The 26,013-nt window shown below is 44.9% G+C and overlaps 1 protein-coding gene across 1 annotated transcript in view; it reads right to left on the reverse strand.

Moving 5' to 3' along the window:
• The window catches only part of LOC140410474 (CUB and sushi domain-containing protein 1-like), a 3,392,839-nt gene that overhangs the window by 565,377 nt on the left and 2,801,449 nt on the right, over window positions 1-26,013 (reverse strand). Inside the window, exon 31 of the mRNA XM_072498599.1 lies at window positions 18,580-18,696. Coding sequence (XP_072354700.1) covers window positions 18,580-18,696 — 117 coding nt within the window. The remainder of the gene's footprint in view (window positions 1-18,579; window positions 18,697-26,013) is intronic.

A 26,013-nucleotide genomic window follows, 5' to 3' on the forward strand; every position in this document is an offset into this window, starting at 1 on the left:
ATGAACAATATAGCGCAGCAGTTTGTCTCTGTCCCTTCAGCTGTCTGGCGCCATTTAGCTATCCACTGAGCTATCTGCAATATCAACCAAAGCAGTGTTCAAAATAAGACAATTTGAAAGTGTGCAGCCAGGTATGCTGAAAGGTTTTACGTTTAAATCTTTCCTGGAAATCTATTAGGTGATTGTTTTCTCAGACCAAGAACTAAAAATCGCATCACAAAAATAACTAAAACTATTTTGCGAGAGAGCGATATTATTAAGTATTTTTCACAAATTCTGGTGTCTTTTCAACAGTTTATTTCCTGGAAGAGGCGAAGAGTTTTACAGAGTTTTGGTTTGAATTGACACAATGTTAGCCTGCGATACTGTGCAGGGTATTAGTGCTGAATGCAACCTCTGTGTTACTCAACATTTCACACTCCACTGGGCATCCAGTGAGAAGTAATGCTAATTCTTCTGTTCAGACATATGTTCATTCTGAGTGGATCAGGATAAACTGCTACCTGCATTAAAATCTGGTAAAGCCTTAAGGTCTCACAGAGATACGCTTATCATGATACTACTCTGAAACTGTCATCTAAATTCTCTCTTTTAAAATAACTCCAGAGAGATCCTTGACAGAGCAGTGATCTAGCTGTGTGAAATGATAGCAAAACGGCATGGAATTGTGTTCTAGGGAGAGGAGTTGCATGGAATTGGGGAGAGGAAGGTATTTGGGTTTTTTTTTCATTGATATCTGCTCGCCTTGTTGAATATTTCAGGCATGAGAAACAAAAAACATTTGACAAAATGTTCCTAATTTATTATGTTCCCAAACACTGGTACCAATGACAGCACATAAGGACAATAATTACCTGTTACAGCAGTAAGCATACACCACAGAATTATTCTCGATTATGTAATCCAACATTCAGGGCGGCACGGTAGTGCAGTGGTTAGCAGTGCTACCTCACTGCGCTGAGGACCCGGGTTCAATTCCGACCCCGGGTCACTGTCTGTGTAGAGTTTGCACATTCTCCCTGTGAATGCGTGAGTTTCACCCCACAACACAAAGATGTGCAAGGTAGGTGGATTGGTCATGCTAAATTGTCCCTTAATTGGAAAAAGAATAATTGTGTACTCTAAATTTATAAAAAACAGAAAAAAAATAGAATAGGCAACAACTTATGTATCTGACTTTCATACTGTTCCCACATCCAAAGCAGATTTTCCCCCGGGTTGATGACACCTCTGTGCTGGTGTGATTCACCTCACCTACCAAAACCTGGTTGCTCCAAAGTTCTGGAAGGTCCAAGATGCCCACTTCCACAATGGTGCCGACAATGTCGGAAAATCAGCGTGCAGGTTTCTTACCTACTCGCTTAACCCATGTTAATGAAAATTCAAGGTGGTGGGAATCCTGGATTCTACCTCAAGCCTGCTGCCAGAGGTGGTAGGCCAGATTGCAGCCGCTCTCACCTCCCCAAAAGAAAAAGGTTCCGGCCAGTGTACTTATTTTCTTGCTTTATTGGTGTTCCATTTTAAAGTCTAACAAGACCAGTTTAGACCAGTATTCCTATTGCCCCATTTTACTGGGTTTTTCTTTACTTCTGGGTCCCCAACATAACAATGACATCAACGGGTAATGCGGTTAGGTGGAGGGATCATGACGTTGGGAAATCTACCAACTAAAGGAGTGGTGCGGGAAAGAGGGATTCCATTTCATGGGGCATTGGCATCAGTATTGGCATCCTGTACCGTTGGGACGGTCTTCACCTGAACCATTCTGGGACCAGTGTTCTAGCGAATAGGATAAATAGGTTGGTCACAAGGACTTTAAACTAGCAAGTTGGGGGGAAGGGAAGGGTAAAGCTATGGACAGTATAATGGTTAATGGAGAGCAAGGCAGCAGGTTACGTGACAGGTTATTATGTAGAGATATGGGTTCAAAGACAAGGAAAATTTGGAGAAAGGGTAAGAAGAAAAATAATTTGTGAAAAGTTACTGATCAAGGTGTTAGGATTCATAACAAAGACATAAAAAACAGCATAAGTGTACTTTACCTGAATGCTCGTAGTATACGGAATAAGGTGAATGAGTTGATGGCGCAAATCATCGTGAATGACTATGATTTAGTGGCCATTACTGAAACATGGTTAAAAGATGGTCGCGACTGGGAGTTAAATATCCAAGGGTATCAAACTATACGAAAGGATAGAATGGACGGTAAGGGCGGTGGTGTAGCTTTGTTGTTTAAGGATGGCATCCGGGCAATAGTAAGGGATGATATTGGTGCTATGGAGGACAAGGTTGAATCAATGTGGGTGGAAATCAGGAACAGTAAGGCGAAAAGGTCACTGATAGGAGTAGTCTATAGGCCACCAAATAGAGACAGGATGGTAGGGCAGGCAATAAGCAAAGAAATAACGGATGCATGTAGAAATGGTACAGCGGTTATCATGGGAGATTTTAATCTGCGTCGATTGGTTTAACCAGGTTGGTAAAGGCAGCCTTGAGGAGGAGTTTATAGAATGTGTCCGGGATAATTTCCTGGAACAGTGTGTAATGGAACCTACAAGGGAACAAGCGGTCCTAGATCTGGTCCTGTGTAATGAGGCAGGATTGATTAATGATCTCATAGTTCGGGATCCTCTTGGAAGGAGCGACCACAATATGGTGGAATTTAAAATACAGTTGGAGGATGACAAGGTAAAATCAAACACGAGTGTTTTGTGCTTAAACAAAGGTGATTACAATGGGATGAGAGAAGAACTAGCTAAGGTAGACCGGGAGCAAAGACTTCATGGTGAACCAGTTGAGGAACAGTGGAGAACCTTCCGAGCGATCTTTCACAGTGTTCAGAAAAGGTTCATACCGACAAAAAAGAAAGACGGTAGAAAGGGGAAAAATCGACCGTGGATATCTAAGGAGGTGAGGGAGAGTATCAAATTGAAGGAAAAAACATACAAAGTGGCAAAAATTAGTGGGAGACTAGAGGACTGGGAAGTCTTTCGGGGACAACAGAAAGCTACTAAAATATCTATAAAGAAGAGTAAGGTAGACTATGAAAGCAAACTGGCTCAGAACACAAAAACCGATAGTAAAAGCTTCTACAAATATAGAAGACAAAAAAGAGTGGCTAAGGTAAATATTGGTCCTTTGGAAGATGAGAAGGGAAATTTAATAATAGGAGACGGGGAAATGGCTGAGGAGCTGAACAGGTTTTTTGGGTCAGTCTTCACAGTGGAAGACATAAATAACATGCCAGTGACTGATGGAAATAAAGATATGATAGGTAAGGACCTTGATATGATTGTAATCACTAAGGATGCAGTATTGGGCAAGCTAATGGGGCTAAAGGTAGACAAGTCTCCTGGCCCTGATGGGATGCATCCCAGAGTGTTAAAAGAGATGGCTAGGGAAATTGTAAACGCACTAGTGATAATTTATCAAAATTCACTAGACTCTGGGTGGTCCCAGAGGATTGGAAAGTAGCAAACGTGACACCACTGATTTAAAAAGGTCGGCAGAAAGCGGGTAACTATAGGCCGGTAAGCTTAACTTCGGTTGTAGGGAAAATGCTGGAATCTATCATTAAGGAGGAAATAGCGGGGCACCTGGTGGGAAATTGTCCCACTGGGCAGACGCAGCATGGGTTCATAAAGGGTAGGTCGTGTCTGACTAATTTGGTAGAATTTTTTGAGGACGTTACCAGTGCAGTAGGTAACGGGGAGCCAATGGATGTGGTATATCTGGATTTCCAGAAAGCTTTTGACAAGGTGCCACACAAAAGGTTGCTGCATAAACTAAAGATGCATGGCATTGAGGGTAAAGTGGTAGCATGGGTAGAGGATTGGTTAACTAACAGAAAGCAGAGAGTGGGGATAAATGGGTGTTTCTCTGGTTGGCAACCTGTAACTAGTGGTGTCCCTCAAGGATCAATGCTGGGCCCGCAGTTGTTCACAATTTACATAGATGATTTGGAGTTGGGGACCAAGTGCAATGTGTCAAAGTTTGCAGACGACACTAAGATGAGTGGTAAAGCAAAAAGTGCAGAGGATACCGGAAGTCTGTAGAAGGATTTGGATAGGTTAGGTGAATGGGCTAGGGACTGGCAGATGGAATTCAATGTTGCCAAGTTTGAGGCCATACATTTTGGGAGGAATAACAGCAGAATGGATTATTATTTAAACGGTAAGATGTTAAACATGCTGCTGTGCAGAGGGACCTGGGTGTGCTGGTGCACGAGTCGCAAAAAGTTGGTGTGCAGGTGCAACAGGTGATTAAGAAGGCTAATCGAGCTTTGTCTTTCATTGCGAGAGGGATGGAGTTCAAGACTAGGGAGGTTATGCTGCAATTGTATAAGGTGTTGGTGAGGCTCGATCTGGAGTATTGTGTTCAGTTTTGGTCTCCTTACCTGAGAAAGGACATATTGGCACTGGAGCGAGTGCAGAGGAGATTCACTAGGTTGATGCCAGCTTTGAGGGGATTAGATTATGACGAGAGGTTGAGTCGACTGGGACTGTACTCATTGGAGTTTAGAAGGATGCGGGGGGATCTTATTGAAACATATAAAATTATGAAGGGAATAGATAGAATAGATGCGGGCAGGTTGTTTCCACTGGTCGGGAAAGCAGAACTAGGGGGCATAGCCTCAAAATAAGGGGAAGTAGATTTAGGACTGAGTTTAGGAGGAACTTCTTCACCCAAAGGGTTGTGAATCTCTGGAATTCCTTGCCCAGTGAAGCAGTTAATGCTCCTTCTTTAAACGTTTTTAAGAAAAAGATAGATACCTTTCTAAAGAATAAAGGGATTCGGGATATGGTTTACGGGCCGGAGAGTGGAGCTGAGTCCACAAAGATCAGCCATGATCTCATTAAATGGCGGAGCAGGCTCGAGGGGCCAGATGGCCTACTCCTGTTCCTAGTTCTTATGTTCTTATGTTCTTAACTCCTGATTCTTGCCTCGACGATGAAAATCCTAGATCTGAGCATCAGACGGGAGAGTCAAAATGCAAGGTTTTATATTTGAGTAAAATAAACATGTAGAAATGAAGAACTAAATAACTGCAGTAAACTGGGCTGAACTATTAATTGGTAAACCTACAAATAATGGGAAGGTTTTCAACAAATATTTGATGCAACTCAAAACGGTACATAGCCCTAATTGGCAAAGGGTTCAGTCGTGTCGGTAAGCAATTACAGTAAACAAATAAGATAATAGACAATATCTAGCTAAAATGAAAGGCTTACATAAATGCAAGGAAATTGGGAATCCAGTAAACTGGGAGAGTTATAGGACAGGATTTATCTAAAGGGGAACAAAGTCCCATAGCGAGCGCATTTAGCCATGTGTAACCACCGAGTGCCGAGAAACACAACGCTATTAAAAGTCATTTGGGTTAGATAGGGGTCTCAGTGGCAAACGTGCGGCAGGAGGCCGCACATAGCCCCATTTTCTGCACCGAGGAGCTCCTCTTGCCAGAACTCCTCAGTGTGGCAAGAGATCAAGGATGCCATTTTAAAATGGCGTCCCGTCTCTGAAGCCCCCCGACGCATCCCCCAACTACCCCCAAGCCCCAATTCACTATGAGTTATGCCCAGGCCTCCAACATCCCCTTCAAACACCCATGCAGGGCATCCCCAGCCGATTGCCACTGCATGAAAAATGCCACATAGCAGTGTCAACCTGGTACCCTGGCAGTGCCTCTGCCAGCTGGTGGTGCCAGGGTGCCAGTGTGGCACTTCCAGGGTGCCAGGCTGGCACTGCCAGAGTGCTCATGTGGCACCAGCAGTGCCAGGGTGTCACTTTGTCCAAAGGGCATGCACCTTGGGGCTTCCAATACTCTGGGAGACCTCCACAAGTGCCATTGCATCTGGTCCCTGTTTGTGGCAATCAATACTGAACGGTGCTCACCCAAGCTCTCTGAGGCGAAGGGGATAGATCCCAAAGCCTCGGGTGTCTCAGGAAACTTCATATTAGAGTAAGACTAGCCATCTCACTCTTACATGCAGATTTGCCAATATGTGATGGGGGGGCATGATTTACTTGCAATGGCTTGAGAGATTTTTAAAAATAAAGTTAGAGTACCCAATTATTTCTTTTTTCCAATTAAGGGGCAATTTAACGCGGCCAATCCACCTAATCTGCACATCTTTGGGTTGTGGGGGTGAAACCCACGCAGACATGGGGAGAATGTGCAAACTCCACACGGACAGCGACCCAGGGCAGGGATTCAAACCCGGGTCCTCAGCGCCGTAGGCAGCAGTGCTAACCACTGTGCCGCCTCTGCCTTGAGAGATCTAATGCAATGTTGCAAGGCATTGTGAAGCTGGTAGATCACGTGGGGGGGGAATCCCGGCTTCTATCGGCCAATTTACGGCGCGGCGCGCTGCCTTTTGGGTGCAGCGTACCGTTCGATTGCATCCGTAGAAAGCAATAACGGGTTACAGTGGAAATATAAATGATGCATGGGAGATCAAAACAAACAATTGAAATTTGTATGCCTCTCTCAAGAGAAAGAAAGAGTGATCAAGATGAGTGTTGTTCCATTACAGACAGAGGCAGGTGATACCAAAATGGTTAATAAGAAAATGGCTGATATATTAACTTCATACTTTCATAGTGGAAGAATGCAAAATACCAGTGAAATAAGAATATCCAAACATAATTCAGGAGGAGAAATATGGTGGATTTTTAAAAACTTTGTTTATGGACCTGGGCGTCTCAGGCTGTGCCAGCATTTATTTCCCATCCCTAATTTCCATTGAGGGGGCGTTAAGAGTCAACCACATTTCTGTGGGTCTGGAGTCACATACAGGTAAGGACAACAGATTTCCTTCTCCTAAAGGACATTAGTGAACCAGATGGGTTTTTATGACAATCCACAATGGTTTCATGGTCACCATTAGACTTTTAATTCCAGATGTTATTGAATTCAAATGTTACCATCTGCAGCCACGGGATTTGAACGTGGCACCCCTGAGCATTACTCTGGGTGTCTGGTTAATTAGTCCAGTGACAATTCCACTAAGCCACCGCCTCCGTGGAGTGAAAAAAAGTAATGGAGAAGATTACGCAATTTAAAGGTAACAACATTCAAGGATATGGATGGTTTCTGTCCCACATTAAATATATTCAATGATGAGGAAAATGCAACACAACACTCCGGATGAAGAAATTTCTCATCTCAGTCCTTAATGATTGGTCACTTTTCTTGAAGCTTTGCCCCGATATTCTGAATTCCCCAGCCAGGGGAAACAACCTCTCAATGTCAATCCTGTCAAACCCCTTCAGCATGTTTTATCTTTCATTACGATCACTTGACTTTCTTCTAAGTACCAGAAAATATAGTCCTAGTCAGCCTCTCACCATGGGTCAAACACCTCATTCCAGGAATCAATCTGATGAATCTTTACTTTACTGCCTCCAATGCAAGTATTTTCTTAAATATGGGGCGCCATCTTCCCAAAAGGGGAAAAAAGTTCCCGAACGAGTGCATTTAGCCATTTCCTGACACTCGCAGTGCCGAGAAATACACGGTTATTCAACGAGACGCGCTCTGAATAAGGGGCCTCAATAGAGAACGCACGACCAAAGCTGCACATAGCCCCGTCTTTTCTGCTCGCCGGAACTCCCCATTGTAGCGATTTTTGAATGGAGTCCCGATCTCCAAGGCCTCGAAAGAATCCATGACCTCCCCTCCAGCCCGAACGCAACATTGTAGGGTCCACCGGGCCACCCCGCACCCTCAACATCCACACAGTTCAATCCCGGCCTGGGTTGGGGTGGTTCCTATCCCAGCCTCACCGAACAGGCACCAGAATGTGGCGACTAGGGGATTTTCACAGTAACTTCATTGAAGCCTACGTGTGACAATAAACGATTATTATTATTACCTGATAGCGCACTTGCAAAAAATGCCAGCTTGGCACTGACAAGCTGGCACCCAGGCAGTGCCTCTGCCAGCTGGAAGTGCCACATGGGCACCTTGGCAGTGCCAGGCTATCACCCAGGTGATAGTGCCAGGGTAGCAGGCTGGCAGTGCCAGGATACCCAGGTAGCAGCAGCAGTGCCCAAAGGGCATGCACCTGGGGGCCTCTGAACCCCTTGGAGACCCCCATGAGTGCCGATCCGTTTGGTCCCCGTTTGTGGGGACCAGTAATAAACGGCGCTCGCCAGAGGTGAATGGATTGAATCCCAAAGCCTCAGGTACATCCGGAATCTGCACATTAGAGCAAGGCTTACTGCCTTGCTCTAATATGCAGAGTTGCTAAAAAGTGATCCCGCCCATTGCTGCGCAATGGTGAGATGCATTTCCTGCGCAGCGAGGCCGGAGGATCGCACCCATGGAGTCCAAAACTGTCCAGTGCGGTCTCATCAATCCCTATACAATTGTAACAGGATTTGCTTATTCCTGCACTCCAATCCCCTTGCAGTAAGACCAACATGACATTTGGCTTCCTAATTTCTTGTAACTGCATGCTAATTTGTATTATTGTTTGAGAAAACCGAAGTCCTTCTGAACATCAACATTTACATGTTTCACACCTTTTAAAATAAAACTGCTTTTTCACTTCTCACTATCAAATTGAACAACCTCACATTTCACCTCCCACTCTCTTAATCTGTCTATTTTTCCAAGCAGCCTTTTTATATGCTCTTTAATGCTTATATTTCCATCTATTGTCAGCAAGCTCAGATATGTTACTCTCAGTCTTTTTATCTTCGTCATTAATAAAGATTGTTAATAGCTGAAGTTCCAACACAGGCCCTTTGGCACTTTTAGTCTATCTACTTAATCTCACTTTCTACTTGCCATCCATTAACCAATCCTCTATCCATCCTAATGTATTACTATATTACCCCAAACACCATGAGCCTTTCATCTTTTTTGCACGGCATTTTAATGAATGCCTTTTGGGAAATCCAATTTGCTACATTAACTGGCTCCCCTTTATCTGCCCTACTAGTCATGTCCTCAAGAAACTATAACAAATTTGTCAAACATAATTCCCTTCCATAAAACTATGCTGACTGTCTGATCATACTATAAATTTATGTACGAAGTCTTACAACACCAGGTTAAAGTCCAACAGGTTTGTTTTGATGTCACTAGCTTTCGGAGCGCTGCTCCTTCCTCAGGTGAATGAAGAGGTCTGTTCCAGAAACACATATATAGACAAATTCAAAGATGCCAAACAATGCTAGGAATGCGAGCATTAGCAGGTGATTAAATCTTTACAGATCCAGAGATGGGGTAACCCCAGGTTAAAGAGGTGTGAATTGTATCAAGCCAGGACAGTTGGTAGGATTTTGCAGGCCAGATGGTGGGGGATGAATGTAATGTGACATGAATCCCAGGTCCCGGTTGAGGCCGCACTCATGAGGCCGCAACTCGACTCATCGATCGACAGTTCCAACGCGCCACAGCGAAAAACCGGACCGACCTCCTCAGAAGACAAACGTGGGACACAACCGACAGAATACCCTTCGTCGTCCAGTACTTCCCCGGAGCGGAGAAACTACGTCATCTTCTTCACAGCCTTCAACACGTCATTGATGACGATGAACATCTTGCCAAGGTCATCCCCACACCCCCACTACTTGCCTTCAAACAACCGCGCAACCTCAAACGAACCATTGTTTGCAGCAAACTACCCAGTCTTCAGAACAGTGACCACGACACCACACAACCCTGTCATGGCAATCTCTGCAAGACGTGCCAGATCATCGACATGGATACCACTATTACACGTGAGAACACCACCCACCAGGTACGCGGTACATACTCGTGCGACTCGGCCAACATTGTCTACCTCATACGCTGCAGGAAAGGATGTCCCGAAGCGTGGTACATTGGCGAGACCATGCAGACGCTGCGACAACGAATGAACGGACATCGCGCAACAATCACCAGGCAGGAATGTTCCCTTCCAGTCGGGGAACACTTCAGCAGTCAAGGGCATTCAGCCTCTGATCTCCGGGTAAGCGTTCTCCAAGGCGGCCTTCAGGACCCGCGACAACGCAGAATCGCTGAGCAGAAACTTATAGCCAAGTTCTGCACACATGAGTGCGGCCTCAACCGGGACCTGGGATTCATGTCACATTACATTCATCCCCCACCATCTGGCCTGCAAAATCCTACCAACTGTCCTGGCTTGATACAATTCACACCTCTTTAACCTGGGGTTACCCCATCTCTGGATCTGTAAAGATTTAATCACCTGCTAATGCTCGCATTCCTAGCATTGTTTGGCATCTTTGAATTTGTCTATATATGTGTTTCTGGAACAGACCTCTTCATTCACCTGAGGAAGGAGCTGCGCTCCGAAAGCTAGTGACATCGAAACAAACCTGTTGGACTTTAACCTGGTGTTGTAAGACTTCGTACTGTGCTCACCCCAGTCCAACGCCGGCATCTCCACATCATAAATTTATGTGTACATGTTAAGACTTCCTTAACAACAGATTCGAGCACTTTCCCAATGACTCATGTCAGGCCGACTTATCTGTCGTTCACTTTTTCCTTTCTCCCTACTTTTTTTTTGCTACCTTTGCCAGCTTCTAATCCACTGGTTCCATGGCAGACTCAAAGGAATTTGGGGAAATCATAATCCCAGTGCATCAACTACCTCTGCAACACAGAGGTGAGGAGGAATATCAGGACCAATGTAGGTGACATATCAAGCACCACTCTTTTTGGATGTGTGAAACGAGGATTATCAGACCATTTTTGGCTTTCTCATTAATGCTGCAAATACAAAATTAGTTTTAAAACCTAAGTACCTGCAACTTAGTTTCTATTTTTGATAAATCTTGCCAATGCAGGGACAAATTCTTTGTATGCACCAGAACTAAATACAGGAATTTGATTTGATTTGATCAAAATTTGATTTGAAAAAATCTTCGTCAATTCTACATAGATATGATTTGTGCTATTTTCAAAAAAAAAAATAAAGTAAGCTGTCATTTTACATTTGTATCAAGAAACTAAAAGCTTCTCCATAAGTTCCTTTGAAAGGGCAACCATCTCTAGCAAATGCCCTCAGATTGCTATCATGGGAAATATGGACAGCTGCTAGTTTAAATAAAGATCTACTTCTCTCCCCCAGTGACTACAGACTTTTTGAATTTGCGAGAGAAGTGTTTGGGCAATATTTGGAAATATTTCTATTCTTAGCAGTCGTTGCAGCTTAGTCATAGTCTACATTTCCAGAAGTACTCCAATTGTTGATTATAAATTGTGACTCAAATGTTTTGTGTACTGTTTCTGCTGGATAATATTTACAAAGTACCATGCAGTTTCCCCCCCAAAAAAAACAGGCACTCGTGGTTAATGCAATAACTTAACTTTGGCAGCTGGGACTTCTATATGTTCAGAATGTCAAAATTAATTTCATTCAAAGAAGCTCTGAAACAATCAAATGGATTTCCTTTCTTGCTCTTGAGTTCAAAGGATCAGAGAAAATTCAGACAGGGAAGATAGTATGCCTCTACCAAAGGCTATATTACAACAGAAGCGGTAAGTCCTTCATTGACCATAAAACACTTAATAGTGTCTTGAGTTTGACAAATTTGTTTCTTAATTTCTGTCTTTCATTTAAATGTACAAAATGGAACGTTGGATGGCTACAGCAGAATTCATTTGCTTACTTGATTTTTCCCCAGGAACTTTCCACAAGTGTAATCAGGGAATATCTGGACTAGGTTATTCAGTCAGTGTTGTTGTGAAGTAACTATATGTTGTGCAGTATTAGTAAGTTGTATATTGTGGAAGTAACTCAAACAATTCTCACCTATATGTTGTGAATATTACTGAGGATATACTGTAATTGAAATATTTTGTTCTCTTCTTATTTTCCCTCTTACTTCAAGTCGGCATACAGCATCTACCCAAGGACTGGATGTATGACTGCAAATCAGGCAGATTGCAAATGTAAAATAGAACATACAGTGCTGAAGGAGGCCATTCGGCCCATCAAGTCTGCACCGACCCACTTAAGCCCTCAGTTCCACCCTATCCCCGTAACCCAATAACCCCGCCTCACCTTTTTGGTTACTAAAGGCAATTTATCATGGCCAATCCACCTAACCTGCACGTCTTTGGACTGTGGGAGGAAACCGGAGCACCTGGAGGAAACTCACGCAGTCATGGGGAGAACGTGCAGACTCCGCACAGACAGTGACCCAGCAGGGAATTGAACCTGGGACCCTGGCGCTGTGAAGCTACACTGCTATCCACTTGTGCTACCGTGCTGCCCCACGGCTGTGCATTGTCAGATCAGCAAGACAATGTCATCATGCCAGTCTCCCAAATTATGGAAGGTGTGCGGATGTGGAACCGGGCAGTCTTCTTCCCACTTTGAAATGACTATTTAACAAGATACTAAGCTGGTTAACAGCGACCCAATCATCTGAAATTTTTTGTTACTTGCTGTGTTTTTCATGGATCGGATGTGAAGAGGTTTGGGAGTGTTTTCCAACAACTGTAATAAGCTGGCACACCAATGGAAGGAAAGGCCTGCCATCGGGACCATGTTGAGTGCAGTAGCAGATTCTGCTGGGGGAGGTGGCAGCAGCTGTATGTTTTTGCGCCTAAAATCTTTTTTGGGCCTTTTATAAAAATTAAAGATTGATCCTGAGAGCATGGGGTCTTTAGAATGACTCCCTATTCATTGCATGACTCCTCTGCAGCCCGAGGACTACAGTGCAGATTGAGCATGGACCACTCTGCTCTGCACTTCTAATTGGCCTCTTTCCTGCTGGTGGTCACCAATTGACCATCCAATGATTGATTGGACGAGCTGAGATGACGGGGGTGGGAGCAAGCGGACAACGCCATTGCCGTTCTGCATCCCTCAACTTGCCGGAGAAACATAAAATCCAGCCCAACAATTCTGCCAGGTTATCCAGCTGATAATTCCCAGAGGCCATCAACAGTGCACATCAAGATGAAATCAAGATGGATTTGAGTATTAAGGGGAGGGAATGCCCTGGACCTTTTAGCCTTTCACCTGGGAATCACTTGTCCATGGCTTCAGAAACACTCCTACTGAGGATTGAGCCAGTTGGGAATGTTGGGTGTGAAATGATGGAAGGAAATGTGCCACAGGAGGGACCCAACACAGCAATTCGCAACATACAGCAAATTGGCTGCACTTAACCAATGTTCCCATTAATATATTTGCAAGCACGGCCGCAGAGCAACCTTAAACGGGCCGCCAGGTGCAACAAACAGGCCATGCGCATTGAAAAATAAAATTAAATAGCTGGTGCGTTTTACTGTAAGTCATTACAGTACAAAGCAGAGGGAAATTGACCCACATATGTGGAAGCTATCCTGGGGTGATTGCTAAAGAATGGACCTGATGGAAACTAGAATAAGAATCAGAGAAGGACACGAGCTGTAATCTGAAAGAAATGGAGCTGATGCTGTTTATTTATTTATTGTTGATAAAAGATCCAAAAACACTGACAATGTTCTAATTTTGCAATTAGAATTAAGATCCAGAAGGTTTATACTTACTTTATAATTTGTTTAGCATACACAATAAATAATCTGGGGGGGCAGCACGGTGGCGCAGTGGGTTAGCACTGCTGTCTCATGGCGCCGAGGTCCCAGGTTCGATCCCGGCTCTGGGTCACTGTCTGTGTGGAGTTTGCACATTCTCCCCGTGTTTGCGTGGGTTTCGCCCCCACAACCTAAAAAGGTGCAGTTTAGGTGGATTGACCACGCTAAATTGCCCCTTAATTGGAAAAAATGAATTGGGCATTCTAAATTTAGAAAATAAATAAATAATCTGGGGCGTATATGTGTAGAATAATAAGACTGGTAATTAATTAATGAAAACTAATAGAAAGAATTGAGCAATGAAATTGTTGATCAGCTTTTAAGATTTAGTAGCTAAGCATACCACATTTAAACAAAGTAATCTCTGGAACTCAAAACATTTCCATTGAGCTTATGTACCATTATCGCAATGCATTGAAGATAAATGTGTCATAATGCAACAAGCATGTCATTATTACAAGTAAAATGTTTCCACACAAGTATGTGACTTATTGTTAACTTAATTTTTTGACAAAAAACTCAGTTCTTTATTCTTTGTTTTCATTGTTTACATAAGGAGCAGATCAGAGGCTGGGAATTCTGCAGTGAGTAACTTACCTCTTGACTCCCCAAAGCCATCTATGAGGCTGAAGTCAGGAGAGTGATAGAATACTCTCCACTTGCCTGCATGAGTGCAGCTTCAACCCCATTCAAGAAGCGCAATACTGTCAAGCCCCTTGATCGGCACCCCATCCACCAGCTTAAATATTCGCTCCCTCCACCACTGGTGCACAGTGGCAGCAGTGTGTACCATTTATAAGGTGGTCTTCACCAACTCATTAAGGTTCCTTTGACAGCAATGTCAAAACTTAAACCTCTCTGTAGGAGAAGGGTAGAAGACACATGGGAACACCATCAACTGGATGTTTCACTGCAAGCCAGACACTATCCTAACTTAAAACTATAACACCGTGTCAAAATCCTGGAATTCCCTTGCTAAATGAACAGTGGGTGTAACTACACAAGGGGTTGCAGAGCTTCAAGAAGTCAGCCTTCTAAACCACCACCTTCTAAATGCTATATGAAAGAGGGAACTACATACTGACCAAGACTGTCAATACAGAGCAACTAAGATAGAGTTACAAATAACTGTGAAAGGATAACACTAAAGAGAGCGACAGAATGGCCTATAATTTCTGGCTTCCCAATGATGTGCTAGAGAACCCCTCTCGGAGATTGTCCTCTGGACAATTATGCTGAGCTAGAAGCACTGACAGAAGCGATTCAAACCACCAACTTCAGTTGGTTCTGCCAGTTTAACCGATCATTACTCTGAAAGAGTTTGAGTAGCTATTTAAACACCCCGATCAGCCTCGCGCGGGACAACCCCATGCACACGGCGCACCCCTCCCGCCCCCCCCCCCCCTCAAGGGAACCACCAAACTACAGCACCCCCACCACACACCCCTCCCTCCCTTAACTGGTCTGATGACCTTCCTTCTCTCCGGTCCGATCCTCTCTCCTCTCCGGTCCGATCCTCCCGCCTTCTCTCCGGTCCGACCCTCCCGCCTTCTCTCCGGTCCGACCCTCCCTCCTTCTCTCCAGTCCTTTTAAACACCTCCTTGATGACAGCTAGTGCCGTAAAAGGTTTTTTTTCTCTGCACCCCAGGGGCACACTTCGCTGCTTCTGCCTGACCCAACCTGAGTGGGGAAAGGTGGGCGGGACAGGAGCTTTGGAATCCCAACATGGATAAGTCCGTCGAAAGCAACAATCCAATGGAGATTGCCACTCTGAATAAGTTACAGACCAATGAGAGATACAAACTGAAAGAGTGCCACACAGAGAAAGAGAGAGGGGGAGAGGGGGAAGAGAGAGAGAGATACACCAAGAGAAACATGCATCATGACCGAAAACGATCTATACCAAGAACAGGAAGGAATAAGGGCCATACACAGACTAAGAGAAAGAAAGAAATTGTGAGCTTTGCCCCAGTCGAGAAAATTGGCTCGATTTCAACACACACTGAATCAGAACTACAAATACCTTTTTCCATTAAACATTCAGGACAAAAGGACAAACAAAGGATTATGCCTTTGCCCACTGAACTGATAGAGGGACAAGCATTTGGAGAATTTCACTTTTAAGACATAAAATCTTAAGACTTAAGAACCCAGGCTCCCCATCATACCCAGGGGGATATTGGGGTTTACAGAAATAAATTACAAGGTGAGATTGCATAAACTTGTCTCGTGTTCTCTTAGGCACAGAACTGTGATGAGTGATCTGAGCGAGGATTTTAGACTGTTAACGTGATTGATAAGGTAGATACAGAGAATCAATTTCCACTGTCAGGCAAAATCAGGAATAAAGGGACATATTAAAATTAGAGGCAGGCCATTTAGGTGTGAAATCTGAAAGCCTTTTCTGACACAAAGGGTAGTAGAAATTTTGAACACTTTTCCTCAAAAAGGCTGTGGATGTTAACCAGTTGGAGCTTGAAGACCGAGTTCAATGGATTTTTGTTCAGCAAGGGTAGCCAGGGATAGGGACAAGAAAATTAAGTCGCGGTAAAGATCAGTCAATATCTAATTAAAAGGCTGGTCTAGCTAAATGAACTGGATGGCTTACCCTTCTCTCGATGCATAATGTGAGGCAATGCACAATGTTATAACCATTATTCACTCTTAACTATTCTGCAACTCAAATGTGTTAAACACGTAACCAAGGACAGCAGGAATCCAACTGCCAGAGTAATATTAAATGTAACATGAGCTGACTTACATTATGTTACCTCAATTGAATTGAATCTTCTTCTGCTACACATATCACAGAATCCCTGCAGTCCAGGAGGTCATTCAGCCCATCAAGTCTGCACCGACCCTCTGAAAGAGCACCCCAGCCAAGCCGACCCTCCTATCTCAATAACCCCCTAGCATAACCTGCACATCTTTAGACACTATTTAGCATGGCCAATCCCAATAACCTGCACATCTTTGGACTGTGGAAGGAAACTGGAGCACCCGGAGGAAACCCACGCAGACACGGGGAGAAAGTGTAAACTCCACACAGATAGTCACCCAAGGCCGGAATTGAACCTGGGTCACTGGCACTGAGGCAACAGTGCTAACCACTGTGCCACCTACTGCAAAAACAGTCGACAGAGCATCCCACTCCATTCAATGCCTTCTTCCCTTTGTAACAAATTCTTACTCCCGCTAAACTCTACAACAGTGCATATTTATATACTTTTTTCTCTTCCTTCGTCTGAATTCTGACCAGGTGCCCCTCTTTCTCCAAAACTAAAGCTGAATATCAGCCACGTTTAAATGCCACGGACATCTAAGGATCATGTAATAGACTACACACAAGGTAACGCAATTCTTATAGAAGAAAGAATTTCACATTGAAGATGGCCAATACTCTCTGCATTTCCACTGTTTGAAGTCAGTGAGAATAGAGGTTAATTACCTTTCTTTGGACTGGAACTGAATTTTATCTCTCGGGATGAAGTGGAATCCTCAGTGTGTATGCAAAACGACAATAAAATAATGTTTCTTTTTTTATTAAAGTTTGTAAAAGGAATGTAAATGTTGCCACAGTACCATGGGACCATAGGCTGCTCTCCATTTGAGAGCTGACTGCTGGTGATTTAGCCTGAGGGTCATCACACCGAAGGAGAGGGGCAAGGTTGAGAAGCCGGGGCCTTCATGAATAAATGCAGCCAGTACGGGAATTGAACCTACACTGTTGGTGCCACTCCGCATCATGAACCAGCCATCCATATTCATTATGGTGAAGAAATAATTTTTGCTTGGAAAAAAAAAATACATCAAGTAAGGCTGATTCGCAGGTTGTGCTCTTTTGAGGTACAGTGCTAGTGAAGTTACCAGAGAAATGCAACTTCCTGCATGTGATCTATTAGCTATTTTAAAGAATTTCAAGCACAATGTACAGAGTGGATCCCACCAGTTAATCATCAATCCTAGAATCCTTGGCCTGGTCCACTTTCATTGTGTGTTCAAGTTGGGTCAGGGAAGGGAGATTGGGTTATGTTGGATCGGGTGGGGTCAAGGGTCACTTGGGCCATTCAAAGTGTGGGGGAAACATCAGCGTGAAAAGCCAGTAACTAGCCCGGTGCACCACTGTGCCAATGCAGCATGTAGCAGAATTATCCTGCTAAATTATTTTGCTCATTTAACAACAATTAAAATTGATGTGTGGCAGTTTATAAGAGCGTTCAGTTTTCAGACGACTCCGGTTTTCAGATAGCTGGGTTTAAGACACTCTTACTTGTAAGTAAGTATGGGGCAACTAAAAGGAAAAGGAAGAGTGCACTTCATTATGAACCCTCAAGTGAAATTTTAACCAGAAACTGGGTTCAGTGATACGGTTCATGCTTAACATGGGATGATTATTTTTCTCTTCTTCTTGACTGCTTCAGCATTGATGCGATCAAACATCTTGCATTCTTTCCCCTTGCATCTGTCGCCAGTAAAATCAGAGGCCTGAAGTCTCTCTACTTGCCCACTAACGGCAAGATGCAGAATACATTTGGGGGTCAATAAGATGTCAAGCTATCACAACCTTTACACAAACTCAAGCCAGAAAGTGTGAACCCGAAACATTGAAAAATCAAATCCAGCAGAGATTTTTCCCTCTGGTAAAAGCAGTTGCAAGTTACAGCTAACGCAATTACTAAAGGGTTATTGAGTTTTTTGACTCTCATGAGATAGCTGTTCCATTTAACTTCCTGCATGTCTATTTTATGCATACCTGTATTTTTCATGCTGGGCATATATATTGATCCAATTAGATTACCGTCCTCATTTTTGCTCAAGAGAGACACCACAAAGTTCAGCGTTTTTTAAAACTTCTCTTAGGATTTTAGCTGGTTTCAATTTTTTGAGTGATGATGAGAGTTAAGCATTAATATGGAAGGAAATCATTCAGAATAGACATGTATTGCGCGAAGAACGATATTGCTTAAAAATGAATAATTCCCAAATCAACTCTCCCAATATTGAGTCAATAAGTAAAATAAACTTACCAAACTCCTTGGGCACTGTGATGGAGTACAAGCATGTCTGGCCACTTGTATAATTGTAAGGATAATTTGGTGAAAGAACCACCCCTTGAGATCCAGTGTACTGTCCTCCGCATAGAGCTGGACAGGAAGAAATAAATAAATATATTTAATGAACAGCGAATACAAGGTGTAACTGAGAAGAAACATGTTCCCTTAAATTGTTTTATTAATCAGTAGTATAACTCTTGCATGCAGGTTCACACCCCCTCTCCGTAGACTTTAAAAATATATATTTTTATTGGCATTTTCAATTTTACAGAATGAAACATTTGTGTCCGATATTTATAATTTATACATTTATATTTTCTTATGTACATACATCTTTATTGCTGAATCTTCTCACCCCCCCCCCCCCCCCCCTCATCCACCCCCCCACTCTCTGTTCTCTCCTTGGTCTCCTCCTCTTCTGCCCCTGGATGTTCTATCGCTGGGCTTCTGTTCTCCCTTCATTTTTCCCCCCTCCTTCTGTGTTATTTGTTGCAGACCTTGTGGGTTTTTTTGGGGGGGGGGTTCCTGCTCCCTCACCTCCCCCTCCATGCTTCTCCCTGTGGTTCCCCCTAGGTTTCCTCCTCATTTCCTCCCTCCTTCCCCCTTTGTGCCTCCTGATTTTGTGTTTCTTGTCTGCTCTCCCCCTTTCTCGAGTCACTGTTGGCCTCGAACAGATCTTGGAACAGGACGACAAATTGGCCCCATGCTTGTGGAAGCTTTCCTCCGACCCTGGGATGGTGGACTTGATCTTCTCCAGGTGGAGAAATTTCGCCAGGTCTGCCAGCCAGTCTGCAGTTGTGGGTGGTGCTGCCGATCACCAGCCAGACTTGAGCATGTCCTCTAAGCTTACATTTCAGCACAGCATTGTGAGACTGCTGCACTGATGGCAGTGCTGTCTTAAGAGACAGCAAATTTAGGCCCCATCTGTCCTCTCAGGTGGATGTAAAAAGATCCCCGGGCATTATTACCAAGAACAGTCAGCAAATTCGGATTTCCTGATCCCTCAATCAACAGTTCGAAAACATATGATCTGGAAGACAACACTTTGTTGTTCATGGGACATTTCTGTGCACATTTCTCAAAATGTGGGCACTGCTTTCTTTAATTGCTGCAGTCCCTGAGGTGCCCAGAGGTGTAGGTACATCCTCAGTGCTGTTCCGGAGGCTGCTGCAGGATTTTGCCCGAATGGCAATGAAGGAACTATGATATATTTCCAACTCGGGGTGGTGCCGACACCACAATTAAGTCATTTCCTGCTGGCAAGTTCATTTCCAACCACCCGTACCCCAACATTGGGGAAGTTTCCTTCCCCTCCCATCCACCTGGTAAGGCACCCCTCCCCTGGCTCGATCCTTGGCAGTGCCAGGGTGGCACCCAGGCATCCTGGAAGTGCCACCATGGCAGTGCCCCAGCCAGCCTGGCAGTGACACCCTGACTGTTTCACCCTGGCAGTGGCAGGATGCTTGGGTGGCACTGCCAGGGTGCCTTGGTGGCACTGCCAGATTGCTAGGATGACAGTGCCAAGGTGCCCAGGTGCTAGAGGGTTTTCCAGGGTGTTACCCCACTCTGTTACAGATCACCTGGGTGTCTCTAATGGCCTGGAAGACCATTTGTGTGGACCAATACTAAACGGCACTCTGGCGAATCTCTCAGGCGCAGCTATTGGGTTACGGGTGCCAGGAGAATCCCGCAAGCGCATAATTAAAAGAGCTTAATGGATCATTTAAACATGCATATCTGGATCATGCCCAATGAGGGCGAGATCCAGAATCCGATGTCTCGTGTGACGCCATTAAATCTCACGAGACGCTTCGAGCATCGCAAATCCCGCATGAGGCCTCTCGTGAGATTCAACGGCCTCATCCTGGCACCAAGTCAGGCACAATGAAGCTGCTGAATCATGCTCATAGAATTTATAGCATTCCCTAGAGTGCAGAAGGGAGCCATTTGCCCCATTGAGTCTGCACCGCGCCGAAACAGCAGTCTGTCTAGGCTCACTCCCCCACCCTATCCCCGTAATGTCATGCATTGATCATGGCCAATCCGCCAAGCCTGCACATCTTTTGGTCACTTAGGGGTGATTATAGCTATCCCAGTATGGGTTTTGGTCAATGGTAACCTCCAGCGTGCTGACAGTGGGGAATGCAGTGATGATAATGTCAGAAAATGTCAAGAGACCATGGTCAAATTCTCTCTTGCTGGAGATGGTCATTGCCTGACACTTGTGTAGCTAGCCATGTGCATCTACCTGACAAGAGAGCTGGGTACCATACCTGGTAGAAATGGTGAACAGACTTAACTATCAGTCCAATATCTGAAGGACTATGGAGCTGATGCAAGGAAATGTAGGACATTTTAAGAACCTGGCAATAGTGTCTAACAGTACCATGCAACAGGTAGACGCTCTAAAATAGTAAGTCACAAAGTTTTAACTGCCCACCTGATAGCACTGTTAGCACTTGCCCATGCTGATCCCTCACACCTTATGGTATCTTATATTGCATTTTATTCACACTTATTCTCTAGTAGAATACTAAAGAATTTTTTTTATTCTTCAGTATAATAAACTAAATTAAACTGCAACAAACAACTGAAGACATCTAACATTGTTACACCTTTCTAGGGCTTCAAATATGAAGTCATTTTAACAAACCATGTTTAACAAACCAAAGGATGTTGCCTGGTCTGGAGGGAAGATCTTATGAGGGAAGGCTGAGGGACTTGAGATTATTTTCTTTAGAAAGAAGAAGGTTAAGAGGCGACTTAATTGAGGCATACAAGATGATCAGAGGATTGGATAGGGTGGACAGTGAGAGCCTTTTTCCTCAGATGGTGATGTCGAGCATGAGGGGACATAGCTTTAAATTGAGGGGTGATAGATATAGGACAGATGTCAGAGGTAGGTTCTTTACTCAGAGAGCAGTAAGGGCGTGGAATGCCCTGCCTGTAATAGTAGTGGACTCGCCAACATTAAGGGCATTTAAATGGTCATTGGATAAACATATGGACAAGGGCAGCACGGTAGCATAGTGGTTAGCACAATTGCTTCACAGCGCCAGGGTCCCAAGTTCAATTCCCTGCTGGGTCACTGTCTGTGCGGAGTCTGCACATCCTCCCCGTGTGTGCGTGGGTTTCCTCCGGGTGCTCCGGTTTCCTCCCACAGTTCAAAGATGTGCGGGTTAGGTGGATTTGCCATGCTAAATTGCCCTTAGTGTCCAAAATTGCCCTTAGTGTTGGGTGGGGTTACCGGGTTATGGGGATGGGGTGTGGGCTTGGGTAGGGTGCTCTTTCCAAGAACCGGTGCAGACTCGATGGGCCGAATGGCCTCTTTCTGCACTGTAAATTCTATGATTCTATGGATGATAAGAGAATAGTGCAGATGAGCTTTAGAGTGGTTTCAAAGGTCGGCGCAACATCGCGGGCTGAAGGGCCTGTACTGCGCTGTAATGTTCTATGTTCTATGGTTTCTAATAATGCGCAAGATAGATTACATGATGAATGTACAGAAGTCATTGATGATCGTGAGCACTCTGGGAAATGCATTAGGTCGATTTTACCTTTTTTTATGCACAATCTCTCGCCTAGGATAAAATCCCAGGATATTTTAATTCTTGGGCCACATCTACATGCCATTGACCAGCTGCCAGCAAGTCAGAAAGTTATGAGAAGAGTAATTTTGGAGATTTTTACAGGAGGGGGGAGGAGGGAGGCAAGCCTGGTGCCGAGGAGGCCACTACCTTCCTTATAGTAACTGGAAGAGTATTCCTGCTAGTTCTGCAAAGGAAAGATTTTCAATAGTTTAGGAGGGCCTCTTCTATTGTAGACCCACTTCAGCCTGGTGACATACTTGGACTTCAGTTCCTATAAATTCATGAGAATCTATTTTGGGCAAGTACCCCGGGCTGGATTCTCCGAACCCCGAAATCGCGTCCGTCCGGTGCCGGGGCAGAGAATCGAGTTTCACGCATGGAATTGGGACCGGCGCCGGTTCCCCGATTCTCCGGGCCCCGAAAAGAGAGTAGTCGCGCCGCGAATCCTCTACCTGCGGCCATCACCAAAGTCCCGATGGCATGGGCCACTCATGATACTGCCGGTCAGGATACTATCGTGGTGGCTGTGGACTCAGTCCACGGCTGCCATGGTCGGGGCGGGCCGATCAGAGGGCAGGCGGGGCCTCATAGGGAACAGGGCTTTTATTGAGCGGGCAGTCCGGGTCAGGCGCGCGACCGATCGGGGGCACTATTTGGGAGGTCCAGCTCCGCGGTCCGAGTCCGCCATGGAGCACGGCACAGCCGCAGGAGGCCGCCACCGTGCGCTTGCGCGGCCTCAGACCCAGAATTGCGGGGTCCGTATCTGCAGCTAAAGCTGCTGGATCCATGCCGGTCCCTGCTAGCCCCCTGCAGGGCTATGAATATGGGGCCATTTCACATGAGTTGTTTTGGCGTGAAACACCACAGTTTTTACGACGGAGTGGGAACAGTCCCAAAAACAGAGAATCCAGCCCCTCATCTGCCTTAGTAACCCTGCTGGTTATTATCTGAAATGGTTCGAGAAGAATGGAATCTGAGTAAGTGCCTTACTCATTTCGAATTGTCCACTCACCTGATTCCCAAAGGGCATTTTGCTCAACTAGTCTATGGGCAGAATCTTCGTGTTTAGCGGGAGGAAGGTATTTAATCAGGCAGGAAGTTGGTGAGAGATCATCAAGCCGCCTTCCTGCTTCTACCACGATGAAGTTCAGAGTGGGAAGGCCTCTGCCAATTGAGGCCATTAAGTGGACAATTAATGACTACTTTACAATCCCATCTTGCTGCCGCTAATATTGGCCGAGTATTATTCACCCAGCAGAATTCCCAGTGCACGGGACTCGTGTCTAAGATGCAAAAATTCCACTCATTCCTCACACACTGACTAATTCTGCCACTCCTCATACCCATTCGGAAACAGTGAGCTAGACACTTACTTACATTTCAACTTCTTTGCACTTGCCAAAACTGTAATATTTTTCCATTGGCAACATCATTGTCATAGAGAGAGAAATCAGTATGTCACTGCTGGTGTTGCACTGAGTTTGGATAGTATACCTGCTACAGCGGAATAGCTGAAGGTATGTGGAAACAGTGGGAGATGGGTATGAGGCTGGTATCATTGGTGGATATGTGAGGAATGAGTGGCTGCCTCACGGCGCCGAGATCCCAGGTTCCATCCCAGCTGAGTCACTGTCCGTGTGGAGTTTGCATATTCTCCCTGTGTTTGTATGGTCTCGCCCCCACAACCCAAAGATGTGCAGGCTAGGTGGATTGACCATGATAAATTGTCCCTTAATTGGAAAAAATGAATAGGGTACTCAAAATTTTTAAAGAAAGGAATGAGTGGAAGATCTGGATTGGATTGGATTGGATTGGTTTATTGTCACGTGTACCGAGGTACAGTGAAAAGTATTTTTCTGCGAGCAACTCAACAGATCATTAAGTACATGGGAAGAAAAGAAAATACATAATAGGGCAACACAAGGTATACAATGTAACTACATAAGCACCGGCATCGGATGAAGCATACAGGGGTGTAGTATTAATGATGTCAGTCCATAAGAGGGTGATTTAGGAGTCTGGTAACAGCGAGGAAGAAGCAAAATTGGGAGGTCGGAACAGCGAAAACAGCGTCGGAGGAGAGAGCCGGGAGATTTAAAAAGCGCGGGAGGAGAGAGCCGGGACAGCGAAAAAAGCGCCGGAGGAGAGAGCCTGGAGATTTAAAAAGCGCGGGAGGAGAGAGCCGGGACAGCAAAAGCAGCGCCGGAGGAGAGAGCCGGGAGATTTAAAAAGCGCGGGAGGAGAGAGCCGGGACAGTGCTGGGAGAGGTGAGTGCACAAAAGGTGTGGCAGGAGTGCCTTTAGACACGGAGTGCTGATTGGAACAGAGTGCATCTGAGTTTAGGTGAGTGACTGGGATCGGGTGAGTGGCGAGAGAGGGCTGTGTTGGTGTTCGGGTTTATCCTTGAGGTTATATCAAAAAATTTTGAAAAAAAAATATTTAAATGAATTAACTAGTTGAATATGGTTGGACAGGTGATGTGCTGTTGCTGTATGATAATGGAACTGGTGGATCCCATTGAGACCGTCAGTGACCCCATCTGCAGCAAGTGTTGGCTGCTCGAGGAACTTCGGCTCAGAATTGATGAGCTGGAGACCGAGCTGCACACACTGCGGCACATCAGGGAGGGGGAACATTACCTGGACGCTTTGTTTCAGGAGGCAGTCACACCCGGTAGAATAAGTACTGTTAATTCGGACAGTGGTCAGGGACAGAGTGGTGTGACTGCAAGGGAGGCAGGTAGGGGGATCCAGAGTTTAGGAGTTGAGGAGCCTCAGCCCTTGACCTTGTCCAACAGGTATGAGGTACTTGCTCCCTGTGTGGATGAGGAAGAGGGCTGTACGGAGGATGCGTTGACTGACCACTGCACCGTGGTACAGGAAGCCATTCAAGAGGGGGGGGGGCAAAAAGACAAGTGGTAGTTGTAGGCGATTCTATAATTAGGGCGATTGATGGCATCCTTTGTAAGCCAGATCGAGCGTCCCGCATGGTATGTTGCCTGCCTGGTGCCAGGGTGAGGGACATCACTGATCGGCTTGAAAGGATTCTGGAGAGGGAGGGGGAGGATCCAGTTGTTGTGGTCCATGTTGGGACGAACAACATAGGTAAGACAAGGAAAGAGGGCCTGTTTGGGGATGATCAAACACTAGGGACTAAATTAAAGAACAGGTCCTCCAGGGTTATAATCTCTGGATTACTACTCGAGCCACGTGCCAATTGGCATAGGGTTGAGAAAATTAGAGAAGTTAACACGTGGCTAAAGGAGTGGTGTGGGAAAGAGGGATTCCATTTCATGGGGCATTGTCATCAGTACTGTGGCAGGAGGGACCTCTATCGTTGGGACGATCTTCACCTGAACCATTCTGGGACCAGTGTTCTAGCGAATAGGATAAATAGGTTGGTCACAAGGACTTTAAATTAGCAAGTTGGGGGAGAAGGGAAATGTAAAACTATGGACAGTATAATGGTTAATGGAGATCAAGGCAGCAGGTTACGTGACAGGTTATTATGTAGAGATATGGGTTCAAAGACAAGGAAAATTAGGAGAAAGGGTAAGAGGAAAAATAAATTCCGAAAAGTTACTGATCAAGGTGTTAGGATTCATAACAAAAACATAAAAAACAGCATAAGTACTTTACCTGAATGCTCGTAGTATACGAAATAAGGTAAATGAGTTGATGGCGCAAATCATCGTGAATGACTATGATTTAGTGGCCATTACTGAAACATGGTTAAAAGATGGTCACGACTGGGAGTTAAATATCCAAGGGTATCAGATTATACGAAAGGATAGAATGGACGGTAAGGGCGGTGGTGT

Source organism: Scyliorhinus torazame, chromosome 4 (assembly GCF_047496885.1).
Source record: "Scyliorhinus torazame isolate Kashiwa2021f chromosome 4, sScyTor2.1, whole genome shotgun sequence".
Lineage (NCBI taxonomy): Eukaryota > Metazoa > Chordata > Chondrichthyes > Carcharhiniformes > Scyliorhinidae > Scyliorhinus > Scyliorhinus torazame.